Source organism: Microcaecilia unicolor, chromosome 6, assembly GCF_901765095.1.
Source record: "Microcaecilia unicolor chromosome 6, aMicUni1.1, whole genome shotgun sequence".
NCBI classification, from domain to species: domain Eukaryota; kingdom Metazoa; phylum Chordata; class Amphibia; order Gymnophiona; family Siphonopidae; genus Microcaecilia; species Microcaecilia unicolor.
The window spans coordinates 81895781-81914753 of record NC_044036.1 but is presented as its reverse complement, the minus strand read 5'-3'; the positions used below and the strand labels follow the sequence as shown (position 1 = coordinate 81914753).

At 41.9% G+C, this 18973-nt stretch overlaps 1 protein-coding gene across 1 annotated transcript in view; it reads left to right on the top strand.

The window, feature by feature from the left end:
• Positions 1–18973, top strand: part of LRRC39 (leucine rich repeat containing 39) — a 53089-nt gene that overhangs the window by 11921 nt on the left and 22195 nt on the right. Inside the window, exons 4-6 of the mRNA XM_030207599.1 lie at positions 7403–7559; positions 9870–10006; positions 16953–17098. Of these exons, the coding sequence (XP_030063459.1) occupies positions 7403–7559; positions 9870–10006; positions 16953–17098 (440 nt within the window). The remainder of the gene's footprint in view (positions 1–7402; positions 7560–9869; positions 10007–16952; positions 17099–18973) is intronic.

Sequence of the window (18973 nt, the reverse complement as noted above, 5' to 3'; positions counted from 1 at the left end):
AATGCCAAGCATAGTGTTAGGAATACTTTGCAAGGACAAAACATGGAGGAAAGAGGATCTTTGATAAGCTATTCAAATATGTAGGAGGCTTTAATAAAGTACATAAAGGTTGCAAGGAATGAAGCCAGAGGAAGGAAAGTTCAGGAGAAATATGAGGAAATATATTAAAAGGGGTGATGGATGTCTGGAATATCTTAAAAGAAGAGATGGCAGTAGCCAAATCCACTGCAGAGTACAAGCATGATTAGTTTAGAGCAGGGCTTCTCGTTCTCAACCCCTCTTTGGGACACACCTAACCAGTCTGGTGTTTAGGATATCCTCAGTGAATACTAATCATTGAACATTATTTTTATTCATATCAAGTACAACTTTAAATAAACACTATTACGAACTGCCCTATAACAAAGCATTAAAATCAAGCCTGATAGGTGTCACTGCTGGAGTCGATTCTGCCCGATAAGATGAAAAGTAAAAATTCTAGTACTACGTATGAAATCAGTTCAAAACAGGAGATCCTGTTAACAATCCAGCACTAAAGGATCCTCTCAGTTATTAACAGTTCACCAATGTCCGTGTTGAAAACAATAGGCACAAATAACACCGTTTGTAGTTCCCTGTTTCAATCTTGATCCATCAGTTATAGAAACCTTGACTCAGTTACTGGTAACTTGATAAGGCAAAGGAACCACATGCTAGACACCACTCAACGCTGTTCACAATCAAAAGTGGACTGCATTAGTCTCTACACGACTGCATGTTTTGCCAAATATGCCTCATCAGGAGACTAAACCATTTGCATATAATGAAAGTAGTGCACACAAATCTAGCTCATGCATATTCATTGGAGATATCAATGACTGGAGATAACAAGGACTGGATTGAGAACCTCTGGCACAGAGAGCAGAGGTAAGGAAAGGTGAGGAGGGTCAGTAGGGTACAGACACAAGGGGCCTAGGATTTGGTGTTTGGACACTACCCAGAATTGCAGTAGGCCAAAGTAGGAGTTTTAAAAAATCTACCTACATGAGCAGTGATGGAACAGAGTTAAGATTACAGTAAGAAATGACAAGGTAAGAAAAGGCCTTTGACAGAGTCCATTGGCCTTTTATGGATAACGTATTGGAAAAATTCGGGTTTGGCTCTCACTTCAGGGGTTGTATTCAGGCACTCTATGCATCCCCGACTGCTTGTGTGTGGATCAATGGGGGTAACTCCTCGTTGTTTCCCCTTGGGAGAGGCACACGTCAGGGCTGTCCTCTTTTGCCGATGCTTTTTGCCCAAGTAATGGAACCTTTAGCCGAGCAGTTGTGTTCCAATCTCAACGTAACGGGTATTTTAGTGGGAGGAAATGAGTACAAAGTGTCTTTATTTGCGGGCAATATATTGTTTTCTTTAACCAAGCCCTTGATCTCATTCCCTAATCTACTACAAGTTCTAAAGGAATACTCAATGGTCTTCGGTTTTAAGCTTAATATGGGTAAATCAGAGGCTATGCCAGTAGGCATATCACCAAATTTGTTAACATCTTTTCAAGGTAAATTCCCTTTTCACTGGCTTTCCAAAGGACTGAAGTACTTAGATGTTGTTATTACTCCTCAATTCGTTGCTCTGTTCTCTGCAAATTACTCTCCTCTCCTGAAAGACATTTATAGAGACTTGGATCGTTGGGACTGGTTGAATTTATCTTGGTTTGGGCGTATAGCTACTTTAAAAATGAATATTCTTCCTAGGCTGATGTACCTATTTCAGGTCCTTCCCTTGAGAATGTCTTGATCCTTCCTTTCTGGTGTGCACAGGTGATTGAACCTGTTCATTTGGCATAAAAAACGGCCTAGGTTGCCGTGTTCCCTTCTCTACCAGGACCCGGGGAAGGGTGGTTTGGGAGTACCTAATGTTGTTTGGTATTATCGGGTGGCCCAGGCTCGCTCTGCTTTAGAATGGTATCAGAATTCTCCTCAGAAGCTTTGGGTTAAGCTAGAGCAGGGGGATGTGGCTCCCTCTCTTCTTAGTGGGCTCATGTGGATCCCTAGAAACACAGTAGAATATCTCTGAGCATTTGCCCTTCGATTTTGTCCACTCTATATTATTGGGACGCCATATTTACTAAGCCTAAATTGGTGCTATGAAATAAAATAAATAAATAAATATCACCAATTTGGCTGAATCCAATGTTTCCTTCGGGCATGGGTCTGGGGCCTTTTGCCCGATGGGCTTCTCTAGGTCTCACAACTTGGGGTCAACTGTATGAGGAGGACGCCTTTAAATCTTTTGACACTATGGTGAAAGAGTTCTCTAGTTTGCTGCAGGAGTTCTATGCCTACACTCAGCTGAGACACTTTTTATCTTCTTCCACAATCAAAACTCAGATACTTACAGAAAACCCATATCTGGAAGATTTTTGTGAAGATTCTAGGAGCACAAAGGGCTTGATTTCTTGCTTGTATAAATATTTGAGATCCCTGGCTAAACCTTCTTGTGCACACCATAGAAAGTGGCAGGATGAGTTGGGGATTGAAATTGATGAGGATGATTGGTCTCTACTGGAGCGGGCTTCTCTAAAGGTCTCTATCTCTGTCCCTATAAAGGAAAATTGTTTCAAGGTGCTGTACAGGTGGTACCTGACGCCGGTACATCTTAACCAAATTTATTCTGAAGTATTAGTGTCATGCTGGAGGGGCTGTGGGGCTAAGGGGACTATGAGTCACCTCTGCTGGACGTGGAAAGGCTAGGGCTTACTGGAAGGGAATACAGTATAGGTTACAAAGATGGATAGATAGACCACTTAGGTGGTCTCTGCTTTACTTTCTGCTTTGCAAAAAGCCTCCAGGCCTAACAAAGTCCCAATCCTTGCTGGTGCGACATGCGATGTCTGCTGCCCGTGTGACATTAGCAGCACACTGGAAGCAACCTTCTTTTCCCCCTATTATTAAATAGCTAAACAAACTCTGGTATATTTGTGAGATGGAAAGACTTTGGGCAATTAAATGTCATACTCTTGCTAAATGGGAGGTTGTTTGGAACCCCTTTCTGAACTACTACTGAGCTGGTTTGCGGTGTGTCTGGACCCTGTGTAGTAGTGCTAGTAAGCGGGTTGGGGGGGGGGGTTCAGGAGTTAATTGAGATGTAAGGTGATGGTGAGGGAGGGTAAGGGGATAGGTTAGGGGGGATGGGTGTAAGAAAACTCTTAAAATACTTTGAAGTTACAGTTATCTTTCTGTATATCAAGAAATATTATTGCTTTACACTGTTGGGGTATTGTAATGCTGGATATTTTGGTATTATCGGCCAGCAATTCCATTGCGTACATGTCCTGGTTTGCTGTACTTTGTGATGTTGCCTTGACAAATGTTTAATAAAGACTTCATAAAAATTAAAAAAAAAGAAATGGCAAGGTTGACTAGCATGGTGCACAGTAGGCTGTAATTTTATTAGTTGCATTTGTACCCCACATTTTCCCACCTATTTGCAGGCTCAATGTGGCTTACATAGTACCGTCAAAGGCGTTTGCCCAGTCGGTTGATAACAAATACAAGGTTGTATAGTGATCGTATGGGGTATATGTGGAGGGTCGGAAGGGATGAAGATTGCGTGTTGTCCAGTACGATCATAGTCATGCTGTGTTGCTGGGTGAAGAGGTTTACGTTGGGTCGTTGGGGTAGGCCTTTTTGAAGAGGTTGGTTGTGGATTGTTTTCACAGCTTTTGGGAGGCCATTCCATAGTTGTGCGCTTATGTAGGAGAAGCCGGATGCATAAGTTGTTTTGTATTTCAGTCCTTTGCAATTTGGGTATTGTAGGTTTAGGTAAGATCTTGACAATCTGACTTTGTTTCTTATTGGTAGATCTCTAAGGTCTATCATGTATCCTGGGACTACGCCATATATGATTTTGTGGACTAAGGTGCAGATTTTGAAGATGATCCGTTCTTTGATTGGGAGCCAATGTAATTTTTCTCGAAGGGGTTTGGCACTTTCGAAGTGTGTTTTGCTGAATATCAGCCTGGCTGCTGTATTTTGGACGGTCTGGAGTTTTTTAATGAGTTGTTCTTTGCAACCCGCGTAGATTCCGTTGCAATAATCTGCATGGTTTAGGACCATTGATTGTATTAGGTTTCGAAAGGTTGCTCTTGGGAAGAAAGTTTTTAATCATTTGAGCTTCGACATTGAATAGAACATTTTCTTTGTTACAGAGTTTACTTGGCTCTCGAGAGTAAGGTTGTAATGTTTTCTCAGATACAATTGCTAGATAAGGCAGGTCACCTATCATAAACAACATCTTTGTGAGCGATATTGCGGAAGGGCTGTCTGGTAAGGTTTGTCTCTTTGCGGATGATAGTAAACTCTGCAACAGGGTGGACACCCTGGAGGGTGTGAATGACATGAGGAAGGACCTAGCGAAGCTAGAGGAATGGACCGATATTTGGCAACTAAGATTTAATCCCAAAAAATGCAGGGTCATGCACTTGGGTCGCAAAAATCCGAGGGAACGGTACAGTATAGGGGGTGTAGTGCTTCAGTGTGAGAAGGAAGAGCGGGACTTGGGGGTGATTGTGTCTGACGACCTTAAAGCTTTCAAACAGGTAGAAAAAGCGACGTCCAAAGCCAGAAGGATGCTTGGGTGCATAAAGAGAGGCATGACCAGCAGGAAAGGAGGTGATAGTGCCGTTGTATAAGTCTCTGGTGAGGCCTCATTTGGAGTACTGCGTGCAGTTCTGGAGACCGCACCTACGGAAAGATATAAACAGGATGGAGTTGGTCCAGAGGGCGGCTACGAAATTAGTAAGCGGTCTTGAATGCAAAAATTATAGGGACAGGCTTATGAACCTCAACATGTATACGCTGGAAGAGAGGAGGGAGAGAGGAGACATGATAGAAACGTTTACAGGAAGAGAGCCTTTTTCAAATGAAGGAGAGCTCTGGAATGAGGGGGCATACGACAAAGTTGAGAGGGTTGCCAGGTTCTTGGGGCCTGGATTGGCCGCTGTCGGAGACAGAGAGCTGGGCTTGATGGACCTTTGGTCTTTTCCCAGCGTGGCAGTGCTTATGTGCTTATATATAATAGACTTAGGAGTAACCTAAGGAAGTATTATTTCACAGAAAGGATGGTGGAGGCGTGGAATGGCCTTCCGGTGGATGTGGTGGAGTCGAAGACTGTTCCAGAATTTTAAAAGGCATGGGATAAGCATGTGGGATTGCTTAGGAACAGGAAGAATTAGGGGTTACAGAGGATGGGCAGACTGGATGGGTCATATGGCCTTTATCTGCCATCATGTTTATATGTTTCTAGCACAATGGCTTGGCTACATTCCCTAGTGAATAACATAAAGGATAAGAAATTAGCTCTAGCAAACACTCAAAATTATATGGTTGACAGTTGAGATCTCATGGTATAGGCAAGGAAGAATGATAACCAAAACTAGAGTAGCATTGATGGAAGCAACTTGGCAGACTGGTTGGGCCAAATGATTTTTGTCTACCAGCATATGCACTGTTACTATGAAACTATTCAGAAACGTGGTCAAACAAATAAGCAGTTTTTAAGCCCATTTTTCATGAATTATAACAAACAAGTTGCATTTCTAATGTTAAAAATTGATTTTTCTACATGCTTTTATACATGTAGGCCCTTATTTTAGAGACCCAATTTGTGATGTACACATGTAAATAATGGCATTTACATGTGTAATATATGAACGGGGAGGGGGGAGATTCAGTAAATGGCACCCAAAATTAGATGCTGAAAAGATCTGAGCTAAACTACTATTCTGCAAAGGGAGCACTGCGAAGAGTGTCCCTTGCAGAATACTGGCTTAGCACAGATCTCGCACCTAACTTTGGGCGTTAGATTTACACCTGCTAAAACCTTGTAATGCTAGTGGCTATCTTAGGTGCAGAAATGACCTTATTCTATATCATCACCCCTGACCTGCCTATGCCCAGGCCTCCTCTGCACTCACATGTGAGATAAGTTAGGTGTTCAGTATACAGAATAGGGGCATAACTCAGTTCCATGCGCAAGTGCTTATTAAGGCCAATGATTGATACTTATCTCCAATTAAGAGCTACTTTAAAACGAATGAACTAACTATGTTACACACATCACTGACTATATTCTATAATGGGTGCGCATCTGGGTGCCTAACTTTAGGCATTATTTATAGCATTTGAGGGTTTGTGTAGACTACAAGGGTTTGGATATGATGTGGGCAGGGTTAAAATTTACATTTGTATTCCCTGTTTCACAAAGGGGGACAATTTGCATATCAGGATTTACACCGCCTTCGTCACATGTACATGTTTTTCAAAATTGCACATTTAGGCCAGTCCCCATTGTTTATTTACTCCTCCAAACTGAATGTGGCCTCTGTGTGTAACTAGCGGCATTCAGATGTGTAAGTTTATAAAATGGCTGACACACACATATACATACTGATATTTACACATTCACAACTTACAAGTGTCGGCACATACATGCATTTGTAGTCATGTTTCCTCTATTGATGTTCTCCATGTTTTTCTTTGTGAAACGGTTACTTCCGCTGCATATGCTGCCACATCCATATGCTTTCTTGTATGTATTTTAGAACAGTATCTACATCAGCAGAACCAATTCTAAAATACTGTCTATACTGTACACGCCCCGACCTGGATGCAGAAATTCTGATTTCTGTGTTCTGTCTAAAATGAGGCTGGTAGTGTCTTTACCACTGAGAACCCAATTCATTATGTTCTTTTCTAATAAGACACAGGAGAAAAAGTCATTAGGGATCAATATTCAAAACAATTTATCTAGTTGGCGTTGGAGTTAGCCACAGAAATTGTTGTCGTTGAAAATGTATGACATTTGAGTGATTAAAACCTGAGACCTTGCTACTGGTTAAAATTTAACTACTTAACTGAGAGGGATTGGAGGTGCTCCAGGAACAGAGCTTACAAATAACTGGATGGTGCCATTAAGCAGTGCCACCACGTTACCGGTATCCACTTAAGTAGAACTGCACAATTAGCTTTCTTAGATTTAGCGAGATACATTTAGGAATGCAGATTCAACAGTCTGACTTAAGCAGATAAATTGTCTGGAAATCCACTTAAAGTTAACCAGATTAGTAATCAGGTTCAATTTAAGTGGATTTCTGTACAGGTCTTTATCTGCCGTCATTTACTATGTTATGTTATATGTTATGTTACTGCTAAATATTGACTCCTTAGTGAATAAGTACCTACATGTTCATTTGAAAACTTCAGTAATAACAACATTCAGAAAAATACATTCTTGCATGTTTCTTTATCATTCTGACTTTCCCTGATGGTTTCTCTGCTTTCCTTACCAGATTTACATCTGAAGGTTGTAGTCTCCTTCCTCGTTTTGTATCTGAAGGTCTCTCTTCTGTCCTTTCTGATTTCAGACATTGCCATCTGCCATAGCAAAACTGACTCATCTCCAGGAATGGCAACTGCATCGAATAAATTTAATAAAGATTCCCACGTTCATTGGAAAATTTTGCAATCTTCTTGTGTTGGATTTGTCCCGAAATTCAATTGTAGAAATTCCCAGAGAAATCGGTGAGTTGATTATTCCTCTTTGTGAGCTGGTTGCTTTCCTTAGTTGTATTAATTGCAGATCTAACAGTGCTCCAAAGCTTGTTCTCATGAAGAGACCTGTAACATTAATATTTTATAACTTAATATTTCAAATCTTTTTTGGTAAGTAAAAAACAGTGGAAGATCCAAAACACTGAGTCACAAGATGATCAAGATAATAAAAGTTTATTCTTCAATGGTAAAACAGGATGTGTTGGTACAAATGACCCAACACAGGCTGTATTTTGGCTATGAAGCCTTCCTCAGGGGTCCTGTAGACAACACTGCTAGCGCTTAAAAGTGATTCCTTTCTTGAAGAAAGGAAGGTGCGTTTTAGGCAAATGACCCAACACAGGCTGTATTTCGGCTATGAAGCCTTCCTCAGGGGTCCTGTAGACAACACTGCTAGCGCTTAAAAGTGATTCCTTTCTTGAAGAAAGGAAGGTGCGTTTTAGGCAAATCACAGAGAGGGTCGCTTCTTGGTCCATCTTGTGACTTGGTGTTTTGGATCTTCCACTGTTTTTTGCTTGTCTGGTTTCCCTTGTGAAGGAGTTGGTCTTCTTTAACTCCCTAATTTTTTTTTTTTGGACCTGCCCATTTCCCCCTGCTTCTTTGGGCTTTGAGTTCCATCAACATCATACTGGAATCTGGTGCCATGTGCTTTCATTCACAAATATTACCTCCTAATTAGTTTCACCTGTCCTCTCTACGACAGTCCTTGGTCAGAGCTTGTGCACCAGAACTCCTTCAAGATTCCTGAGTTCATGGACACTAAATCCAGCCACTGCATGTTACTAGTACTACTTATTTTATACCATTACTGGACATACACAGTGCTGTACCATAGGGATAAATATTCATACATGATATGTCTCTGACTCAAAGAGATTACAATCTAATTAGGTACCAGAAGCAATGGATAATGACTTTTCCAAGGTCACAAGAGATGTTGGTGGCACACACAAGATTTGAACCCCAGCTTCCCTGGTTCTCCACCCATTGCTCTATCCATTTGGCTACTTGCTCTCCATTGTATGATGAACATATCTCTCAAATCCTTCCTTCCTCTCCCTGGGGCTGTGAATACTGCCTCTGCAGCATCCCTGGCCTTGGCTGATCTGGGGAAAAGAACATTTGAGCCTGGAATGGAACCCTAGTCTCTCTGCACGGCAGTGTGCGAGACTGTCACTTGGCAGCCCATGCAGGAAGTCTCGGGGTAGAGCCCACATTCTGCTGCAAAATTAGTGCTATACAAATATTGCAGCATGCTATAGGCAATGAACATGCAAAGTACTGCCATGTTAAAATTGCGGCAATAATCCACAGCTCATTACTAAATGTCACCTTTCCTGTCTGTGCCAGAGTAGTGGTTGGATCAGGCACTGACAGGAAGGGTGACATTTAAAACACACACGAAAGCATGCCAAACAGCATTTTGTATTGACCTCTCCTCACCCCCCCAACCCAATGACCTGTCAAACCTACTCTCATCCCTACACTCTTCCTTCACTGCCCCCCCCCCAAATATCTCTGGTGTCTAGCAGCACCCCTCCCGTAACATGACAGCTCCATCCCTCCCTGACCCCTGAAAAATATTCCTGATGTCTAGTGGCACCTCAACCTGACCAAACTAAAGAATGAAATCTCTGGTATCTAGTAGGACCCCCCCCCCCCCCCCCCGACTCCAGAACTTAAAATGAGACAGGAGCGAGTGGATGCATCCTGGGATATAGCAAGTGGAGTCAGCTGCCATACAAGAGAAAAATGCTCTGGGAGGAGGGGTGCCATATTTTTTCAGGGGGCAAAGAATGGATGATGCTAGATACCAGGGACGTTTTTAGAAGCAGGAGGGGGGGGGGGAGGGAGGGGCCACTAGACTACCAGGGGAAGTTTGTTTTTAAATAAAGGGGAAAGGGGAGGGCTACTGGGGGTCTCTTGCAGAAAGCAGTCCAGATAGGATGGTCGGGCTGGAGGGAGAGAGAGGGTGATGCTAGACACCTACTCCTCTTAACTTACCCTTTTACGCTCCCCCAGACCTGGCAAAATGTTTCCTGTGGACAACACACATCGCCAACTTCAATTTTTGGGCATAGCTGCAGAATTGTTAATGCCTGCATTACCATGCATTTTAATATGGTGTGTGGTGATGGTTTCCACATCTAGCCATGTTAAAAACCATTTCTGTATTGCCTGGCCAATAAAACTAGGTTAAACCTGAGTAATACTTTCTGCACAGCCCCATGGGACAGCCTATCAACTTCTAATAATGACTTTGGTTTGCATCCCTTGCAGGACAACTGATTAAACTCCAAGAACTGCTTGTTAGTTACAATAAAATTAAGGATATTCCAGTAGAGCTCAGCAGCTGTGAGAACCTTGAGAAACTGGACCTGGCTGTGAACAGAGATATACGTGACCTTCCACAGCAGGTACATATCGATCATGCACTTTGCTGTTTTACAAGCTAGAAAATTGAGGAGCACTGACCTAATTTGGAAAATTAAGGCATGTACACAGTGTCCAGAAAAATGGGACCCCCAACATTTTTCCAAATAACTCAAAAATAATATTAAAAAATTATTACCATTATTGACAGATATTATTGCAAGATGCTGTAAAACCTGGATGAACCCTGTTTTCAAAAGGACATCATTCAGGAACTGACTATTAAGAACTGTTTTAGCAAAATGGTGTTTTGCGAAGAAGATAAAGTCATGATTACATTTTTGTGAAAAATAAGAGGGGATTCTATACAGTGGTGGAAATAAGTATTTGATCCCTTGCTGATTTTGTAAGTTTGCCCACTGACAAAGACATGAGCAGCCCATAATTGAAGGGTAGGTTATTGGTAACAGTGAGAGATAGCACATCACAAATTAAATCCGGAAAATCACATTGTGGAAAGTATATGAATTTATTTGCATTCTGCAGAGGGAAATAAGTATTTGATCCCCCACCAACCAGTAAGAGATCTGGCCCCTACAGACCAGGTAGATGCTCCAAATCAACTCGTTACCTGCATGACAGACAGCTGTCGGCAATGGTCACCTGTATGAAAGACACCTGTCCACAGACTCAGTGAATCAGTCAGACTCTAACCTCTACAAAATGGCCAAGAGCAAGGAGCTGTCTAAGGATGTCAGGGACAAGATCATACACCTGCACAAGGCTGGAATGGGCTACAAAACCATCAGTAAGACGCTGGGCGAGAAGGAGACAACTGTTGGTGCCATAGTAAGAAAATGGAAGAAGTACAAAATGACTGTCAATCGACAAAGATCTGGGGCTCCACGCAAAATCTCACCTCGTGGGGTATCCTTGATCATGAGGAAGGTTAGAAATCAGCCTACAACTACAAGGGGGGAACTTGTCAATGATCTCAAGGCAGCTGGGACCACTGTCACCACGAAAACCATTGGTAACACATTACGACATAACGGATTGCAATCCTGCAGTGCCCGCAAGGTCCCCCTGCTCCGGAAGGCACATGTGACGGCCCGTCTGAAGTTTGCCAGTGAACACCTGGATGATGCCGAGAGTGATTGGGAGAAGGTGCTGTGGTCAGATGAGACAAAAATTGAGCTCTTTGGCATGAACTCAACTCGCCGTGTTTGGAGGAAGAGAAATGCTGCCTATGACCCAAAGAACACCGTCCCCACTGTCAAGCATGGAGGTGGAAATGTTATGTTTTGGGGGTGTTTCTCTGCTAAGGGCACAGGACTACTTCACCGCATCAATGGGAGAATGGATGGGGCCATGTACCGTACAATTCTGAGTGACAACCTCCTTCCCTCCGCCAGGGCCTTAAAAATGGGTCGTGGCTGGGTCTTCCAGCACGACAATGACCCAAAACATACAGCCAAGGCAACAAAGGAGTGGCTCAGGAAGAAGCACATTAGGGTCATGGAGTGGCCTAGCCAGTCACCAGACCTTAATCCCATTGAAAACTTATGGAGGGAGCTGAAGCTGCGAGTTGCCAAGCGACAGCCCAGAACTCTTAATGATTTAGAGATGATCTGCAAAGAGGAGTGGACCAAAATTCCTCCTGACATGTGTGCAAACCTCATCATCAACTACAGAAGACGTCTGACCGCTGTGCTTGCCAACAAGGGTTTTGCCACCAAGTATTAGGTCTTGTTTGCCAGAGGGATTAAATACTTATTTCCCTCTGCAGAATGCAAATAAATTCATATACTTTCCACAATGTGATTTTCCGGATTTAATTTGTGATGTGCTATCTCTCACTGTTACCAATAACCTACCCTTCAATTATGGGCTGCTCATGTCTTTGTCAGTGGGCAAACTTACAAAATCAGCAAGGGATCAAATACTTATTTCCACCACTGTATATGGTGCCTAAAAAAATCTGTGTAGAAAGCATTTTCACCTAAGCGTATTCTATAAACAGTGCCTAGATTTAGGTGCAGTATATAGAATATGGTTAGTTGATATCCCTGCGCCTAAACCTATGTGCATCCATTTATGCCAATGAAAACATGGTGTAAATCCTGGTATGTAGATTTAGGCACACTAGGCCATATTCTACAACTATGAGTGTAAATTTTGGAATGCCTATGAAACACCCATTTCCATGCCTATAACCATGCCCCTTTTTGTCTGCGTGCATTACAAGTTAGGTGCAGTGCATTACAGAATACGCTTAGCGAGTTGTGCACATAAATTCTAATTATTGCCAATGAGCGCTCATTATTGCTTGTTAAATGCTGTTAGCAACGCTGATTGGTTAAGCCAATTAAGTTGTGTGTATTTATTTGTTTAGATTTTGCTCACACCTTTTTCAGTAGTAGCGCAAGGTGAGTTACATTCAGGTACACTGGGTATTTCTCTGTCCCTGGAGGGCTCACAATCTAAGTTTGTACCTGAGGCTATGGAGGGTTAAGTGACTTGCCCAAGATCACAAGGAGCAGCAGTGGGATTTGAAATGGGCACCTCTGGATGTCAAGACCAGTGCTCTAACCACTAGGCCACTCCTCCACTCCAGAATACACTTGGATTTCGGCGCAGATCTTTAGGCGCACTATATTATTGAAGGCCATACTGTTTAAAAAAGCTTATTCTCCAGGTTCAACATAATTTTGTTCAACTTTTAGTCTTAACAAGGTTCAAGGACACTAATTATCTTTACTATCTTTTACACATTGTTGTTTTAAATGATATTTACTATCTTACTATCAACTGTATAATTGTACTTCATGCACTGTAGCCTCCCTACAGATTAGTGTAAGCCACATTGAGCCTGCAATTTAGTGGGAAAATGTGGGATATAAATGTATTAAATAAATACATTTAGAATCTGGGGGATAGTACAAAGCATTTGCTAAGAGAGTTTTCTAATAAAGGTTGGACTAATGTATTTTCAAAGGTCATACTAAATGTTTAAACAATTGCAAGTATTTTGAGACTATGTAAGGGGTCTTACTTTTTCCAGACACCATGTATTTATTTAAACATGTGCAAATTTCTTGGCCTGTCATTCCCTGAGGGTTGGGGATGAGATATTCCTTAACAGGCATAGTAAAGAGACCTTGGAAGATACTGAATATTGAAATCAGCACTGGGCAGATATTCAAAGTGATTTAACTGGACTGGACACGCTCCTGCCCAGTTAAATCGCCATGGCTAGCTCTGTCATGGATATTCAGTGCTATTTAACCGGACAGTGCTGCTGAATATCAACAGCGACTGCTGCAACACTATCCAATTATCCCCCGGATTCTATATTGCACCTAGGGGTCTGCGCCAAAATCCAGGCGTATTCTATAAGAATGTGCATAACTTAATTGGCTTAGCAAGCTAATCAGTGTTGATAACAGCACTTAACAAGCAATAATCACTTAACTGGTAATAATTATAATTTACACACACAACTTGTTAAGCGTATTCTGTAATGAACTGTGCCTAAATTCTAATGAGCACAGTTCAAAAGGGGCATGACTATGGGCAGGGAAATGGGGATTTCATGGGCATTCCAAAATTTACACGTGAAGTTATAGAATATGGCCCAGTGCACATAAGTCTATGCGCAGGGATTTATGCCGTGTTTTTGTTGGTATAAATGGAGGCACGTAGTTTTAGATGCTGGGATATCAACTTATCATGATCTATATACCACGCCTAAATCCAGGTGCCGCTTATAGAATACACTTGGGTGGAAATGTTTACCATGCAGATTTTTTAGGCGCCTTTTATAGAATCTGTCTCATAGCGCTTAGGTGGCTGGGGGCGGAGCCAGGACAGAACAAAGGCTTAGCTGGTTAGTAGCAATTTTTAGCCCGTTAACCAAATAAATGCCTGGATACAGTAAGGACAGCAAACAGAGTGTCCTAACTTTATCCACTAAGTTATCTGGGCACCAGTCTGAATACTGGCTGGCATCAGGATAACTGGCGGTGGCTGTACAACATCAGGATATTAAATGTCAGTGCCCAGATTAGGCTCAACATTCAATATCTGGGTCTTATTCAGCAGGGGGCAGTCAGTGGCTTTTAAAATGCTCACTGCCACAGGCTGATTATTGATTTCGGATCCGGCACAAAAATCGACCCAATATCTGTGTTCAGGTTTTGGGTTAAAATGCCTGTGCATTATCAGCTGAAACTGAACCTCTCCCCCCCCCCCCCCCCCCCCCCCCCCGGCAATCGCCCTCCCATGCCTCTCCTTCACACCCAATCAACTGTAGGCCCTCCCTGGGCCTATATTAGTGAAGCCAACTACTAGAGGTCTGCAGCCATTGAGTGAGAGGGAGTGTAGACATTGCTCTCCAGGCTTGTCCCCAGTATGCTAATAGGGAATAGCAAATTGGATGCTTAAGGTTGGGCAGCAGGGATGTGTCAGCATTTTTTGAATTAGTGTGGCCAAGGGGACATGATTGCACTCTTCATGGCTGGAGGAGTATATTCTACTGCTCTGTTTCACTTTTGATTCCTTATCAAATACATTTATTTATTTTATTTATTTAAAAAATATATATTCCATGCATTCACAGTGGATTACAGTAAAATATACACAATTAAGAACAGCAATGTAAAATACCACATAAAAAACATGAGAGCTTTATATAGATTCCACAACCAGGTTCCTTGTAGGCTAAATTAAATAGGCCGTCATAAGCATGCTTTCTGAAAGAAATTGGTCTTAAGATGTTTCCAAAATTGCAGAAGAGAGTCAATTTTGCATAAATCTAAAGATAGCAAATTCCATAATTTTGGACCAATAACTTCAAAGGTAGATGATCGAAGGCCAAGACTAACTGTTTGAAAGCTGGGAACGTCAAGTAAATATTTATCCTATGACCGGAGATTTCATGTCAGCTTATACAACCTGAGAGAAGCAGATTAAAGCCATTAAGAATGAGGCCCCTGACATTTTAAGATAAGAGTCATCACTTTAAACTGAATCCTCATCTCAATCGGAAACCAACGAAGAGATATCATCATTCAGGATATATAGTCAAATTCTGTACGAGAAATTAAACGTGCAACAGAGTTTTAGGCAATCTGTAAAGATTTCAGGATATGTGATGGAAGGTCAGTAAGCATTTCCTGTGTTTATGGTTTTCATGTACACCTCCAAAGCTCTATTGCCTAAGGGTCCTTTTACTAATGAGCGCTGAAAAATGGCTTGCAGTAGTGTAGGCGCGAGTTTTGAGTGTGCACCAATCCATTTTTTAGCGCACATGTAAAAAAGGCCTTTTTAAAATTTTTGCCAAAAATGGACATGTGGCAAAACCAAAATTGCTACGTGTCCATTTTGGGTCTGCGACCTTACCACCAGCCATTGACCTAGCGGTAAAGTCTCACGTGATAACCGTGCGGTAATGACCTACGCGTGTCAAAGGCCACTTGGTGCTCATCCGATACGCGCATCCGAAATAAAATTATTTTTCAGCCACGCTTATCGGCTGCGTGCCAAAAATGAAATTACCACAAGAGCCACACGGTAACCAGGAGGTAAGTACATTTTGGCGCACGTAGAGGCTTACACGGCTTAGAAAAAGGGTTCCTTAGTGTATACTAGGTCAGATACATATTTTTTCTTAGCAGGGCTTGCTATATAAAATTTCTATAGTTTCTTGATTTGCAGTAAGTGACCTTAATTCCTAAAAGAATGTAAGTGTGGAACTTGTTGATGGTTTTGAGTGGCATGGAGTATGAATGAAATGTTGGGCAATGCTTTCTATTCTACAGATATGACTAGATGTAATAATGATCCTCTGTGCTGCAGCAGTACCAAGAGCAGCATCCCAGTACTTTGATCTCCAAGTTTTTCTTGAGAAGCATGGTTGTGTGCTGTATGTTAAAGAAAAGGAGTGGTTACATATGTGGAAAAGGTTTTGCATGCATGTAGCTAGGGTGTGCAGTGCAAGTTTGAGTCTGTGAGTTTGAGAGAACATGTAAAGTGAAACATGTATAAAGGAAAGGAAAACAAAGCTTAGCAGCTGTACAAATATTGTATAGTGAAGTGTAGGTGCAAAGGTATGCCAGAGAAGGACAACACTGAGATCTGGGCAGGAAAAATCATCACTGGTCTTAAAATGAGCTTCTGCATGGAAATCTAGTCAGTAACTATTAAATGCAGAAGAGTGTAAAAATAGATGTGAAGCAGGAATGGATGGTGTTAATCAAGCTTCTGTGGTAATGCCTCAGTCTGCTTACTCCAAAATATTGTTATTAAGATCATAGTAAACACTCCCAAAATATCAGCTTTTATGACAGTATTAAAAACGTAGGACCCCTTTTACCAAGCTACGGCAAAAGGGGGCCAGCGCTGGCATCGGCACGTGTTTTACACGTGCGCCAAGGCCCCCTTTTAACCACAACTGGTAAAAGGGAAGTCTCACCTTCTTGCAGGAAATGGCCATGCGGCCACGGCCATTTCGAGGCTGAGCCCTTACCGCCACCCAATGAGGTGACGATAAGTGCTCCCATGTTAATCCAGCGGTAACCGGGCAGTGCGCGGCACTGCCCGATTACCACCAGGTACATTTCAGCACTACAAAACTTTTTTGTAGTGCTGGCAATGACGGCGCACTAGGGGTGGGAAGTACTGCCGGGCTGCTGCGGTAGCCCAGCAGTACTTCCAATTATACAGGAAGTACTTCCGCAGCCCGGAAGTGCTTCCCACCCCTAGTGCGCCGTCATTGGGCTTACCACCGCTTAGTAAAAGGTGCCCTCAGTTAGAAATTATTTGCTCTCCAGAGGCCAAAAATAAATTTGAGTGAATTCTGAATTGAGCTGTTGCAGTAACCTGCTGGCCACCATCAAAAAACAGTTCCTTAATCAGCAGACATGAAAATGCTTCTATCACTCCAGATTCTGGGATTAGTATTTTAATTTTTGTTTTCTCGTACACCAGCTCAGCAGTTTAAAAAAGCTTTACCACCTGGACCTGAGTATGAACCAGTTTACCACTATCCCGTCTGCTGTCCTGAACATGCCGGCCTTGGAATGGCTGGACATGGGGAGCAACAAACTTCAAGAACTGCCGGAAGCTATCGATAGGTACTATAGAGAGATAAACAAGCAGCATTTCTTGCATGGAAAGAATTAGAAAAATTAACCTAAAGTGAAAGATATCGCATATTTAATCTAATTCTGGCATTTATAATCAGCTTAACCATTAAGTACAAGGTGGAGAACAATCACACTTTATGTGCAGGTACTTTCACCTGTCCCTAGATTTGAAGTGTGCATTATTCAGATGTGAAAATGATTTTTGAAAGAGCAAGGCGTGAGTAATGAATCAGTAAATTAACAAGCATGCATTTAGGATGATTTAGGATGTTAATATCCAGAGAAACGGAAAGGGAAAGGAAAATAAAGTTGTTTTCAGAGTAGTTATTTTGAAGTACAGTTTAACAAAAGAAAACCTGGTTTGGATGGAAAATAGATACATTAATTCAAATAAAGAAGAAGGTTGCTTCTGAGGAAATGGTCTTTATTTATCAATATTTCCTGCTACTATGTTAGAAGAGATGATAGAAGCAACAGCAATAAAGCAAAACAAACTGCCCCTTTCCACACAAGCAGCGCTGTACAAGTGCAAATATGGAGGGGTGCAAATACTGTTCCCAGTCCACCATCTCCTCTCACTGGCAATGGTGAAGCAGGCTGGGCAAGGGGAACACTTTTGTGGGCGAATTGCACACAGCGCAACTATAGCTTGTTATGGTTCTGCGCATAACTGTAATGGCTTCCGAGTCTCCAAGTGTTAGAATTGTGGATCAGTCCGTTCTAATAGAGCTCACGAGCATCAGGCCCATATACTAGACAGAAAAAAAGCAACTGCGGTACAACATATTTACGTTTAATAGCAAAATACACAGTAGTTAGTCCCAATACATTGAATTTCAACCCTTAAGGCCTAATTTTTCTCCAGCTCTGTGCCAGTGGAGAAAGTCTTGGAAAAATCAGGCCCATAGGCACACTGTTATAGAATATGCCCCTCTGCACGGTATTTATGTCAGGTTTCTGTTGGTTTAAATGGATGCGTGTAGTTTTAAGCACTGGGATATCAACTACGCGCATTCTATATACCATGCCTAAATCTAGGAGCCACTTATAGAATACACTTAGGCCAGTGGTTCCCAAACCTAGTCCTGGAGGCACCCTAGCCAGTCAGGTTTTCAGGATATCCACAATGAATATTCGTGAGAGAAATTTGCATGCAGTGGAGGCAGTACATGCAAATCTCTCTCATGAATATTCATTGTGGGTATCCTGAAAACATGACTGGCTGAGGTGCCTCCAGGATCAGGTTTGGGAACCACTGGCTTAGGCAGACATTCATTCCGTGCAGATTTTTAAGGCGCCGTTTATAAAATCTAGCCCACTGCGTGTTGCTTTTTGCATCTGTGCAGTAAGTGCAACACGTTACTGCAGATTAGTAAAAGGGCTGCCAAGAACCCCAAATCCTGAATCTATAATATATACATAGTTAAAACATTCTTGCAAATAGCTCCTGCCTCCATTCTGACACTGTTATTGTGCCAGTGTAGATTATTTGCACTAATCCCCTGGACACACTATAATAAGTAATTCACACGTCTGTTCTAAAATAATACTCTGCCATCTACACAGGCTAAAAATGTGTTGCATGATGCATTTCTTTTTGAAAAGCCATTGCAGTGAACTCATTGTAATATTTGTTTTGTCTTGTCTTGTCTTGTACACCGCTCTGAATAAGTGTCAGAAACAGTGGTATAAAAATTGTATATTTTTCACTTTAAGTTTTATTTTTATGTTCAGCTTAAATACAGTGTAGACACAGTATCAGGCATGGATATGAAACAGAAAATAGAGCGGAACCACCTTTTTGTAAACGACATTAAAAAAAAACCTAAAATAATGTGTGCTTTCTTAGAACTACAGATGCAT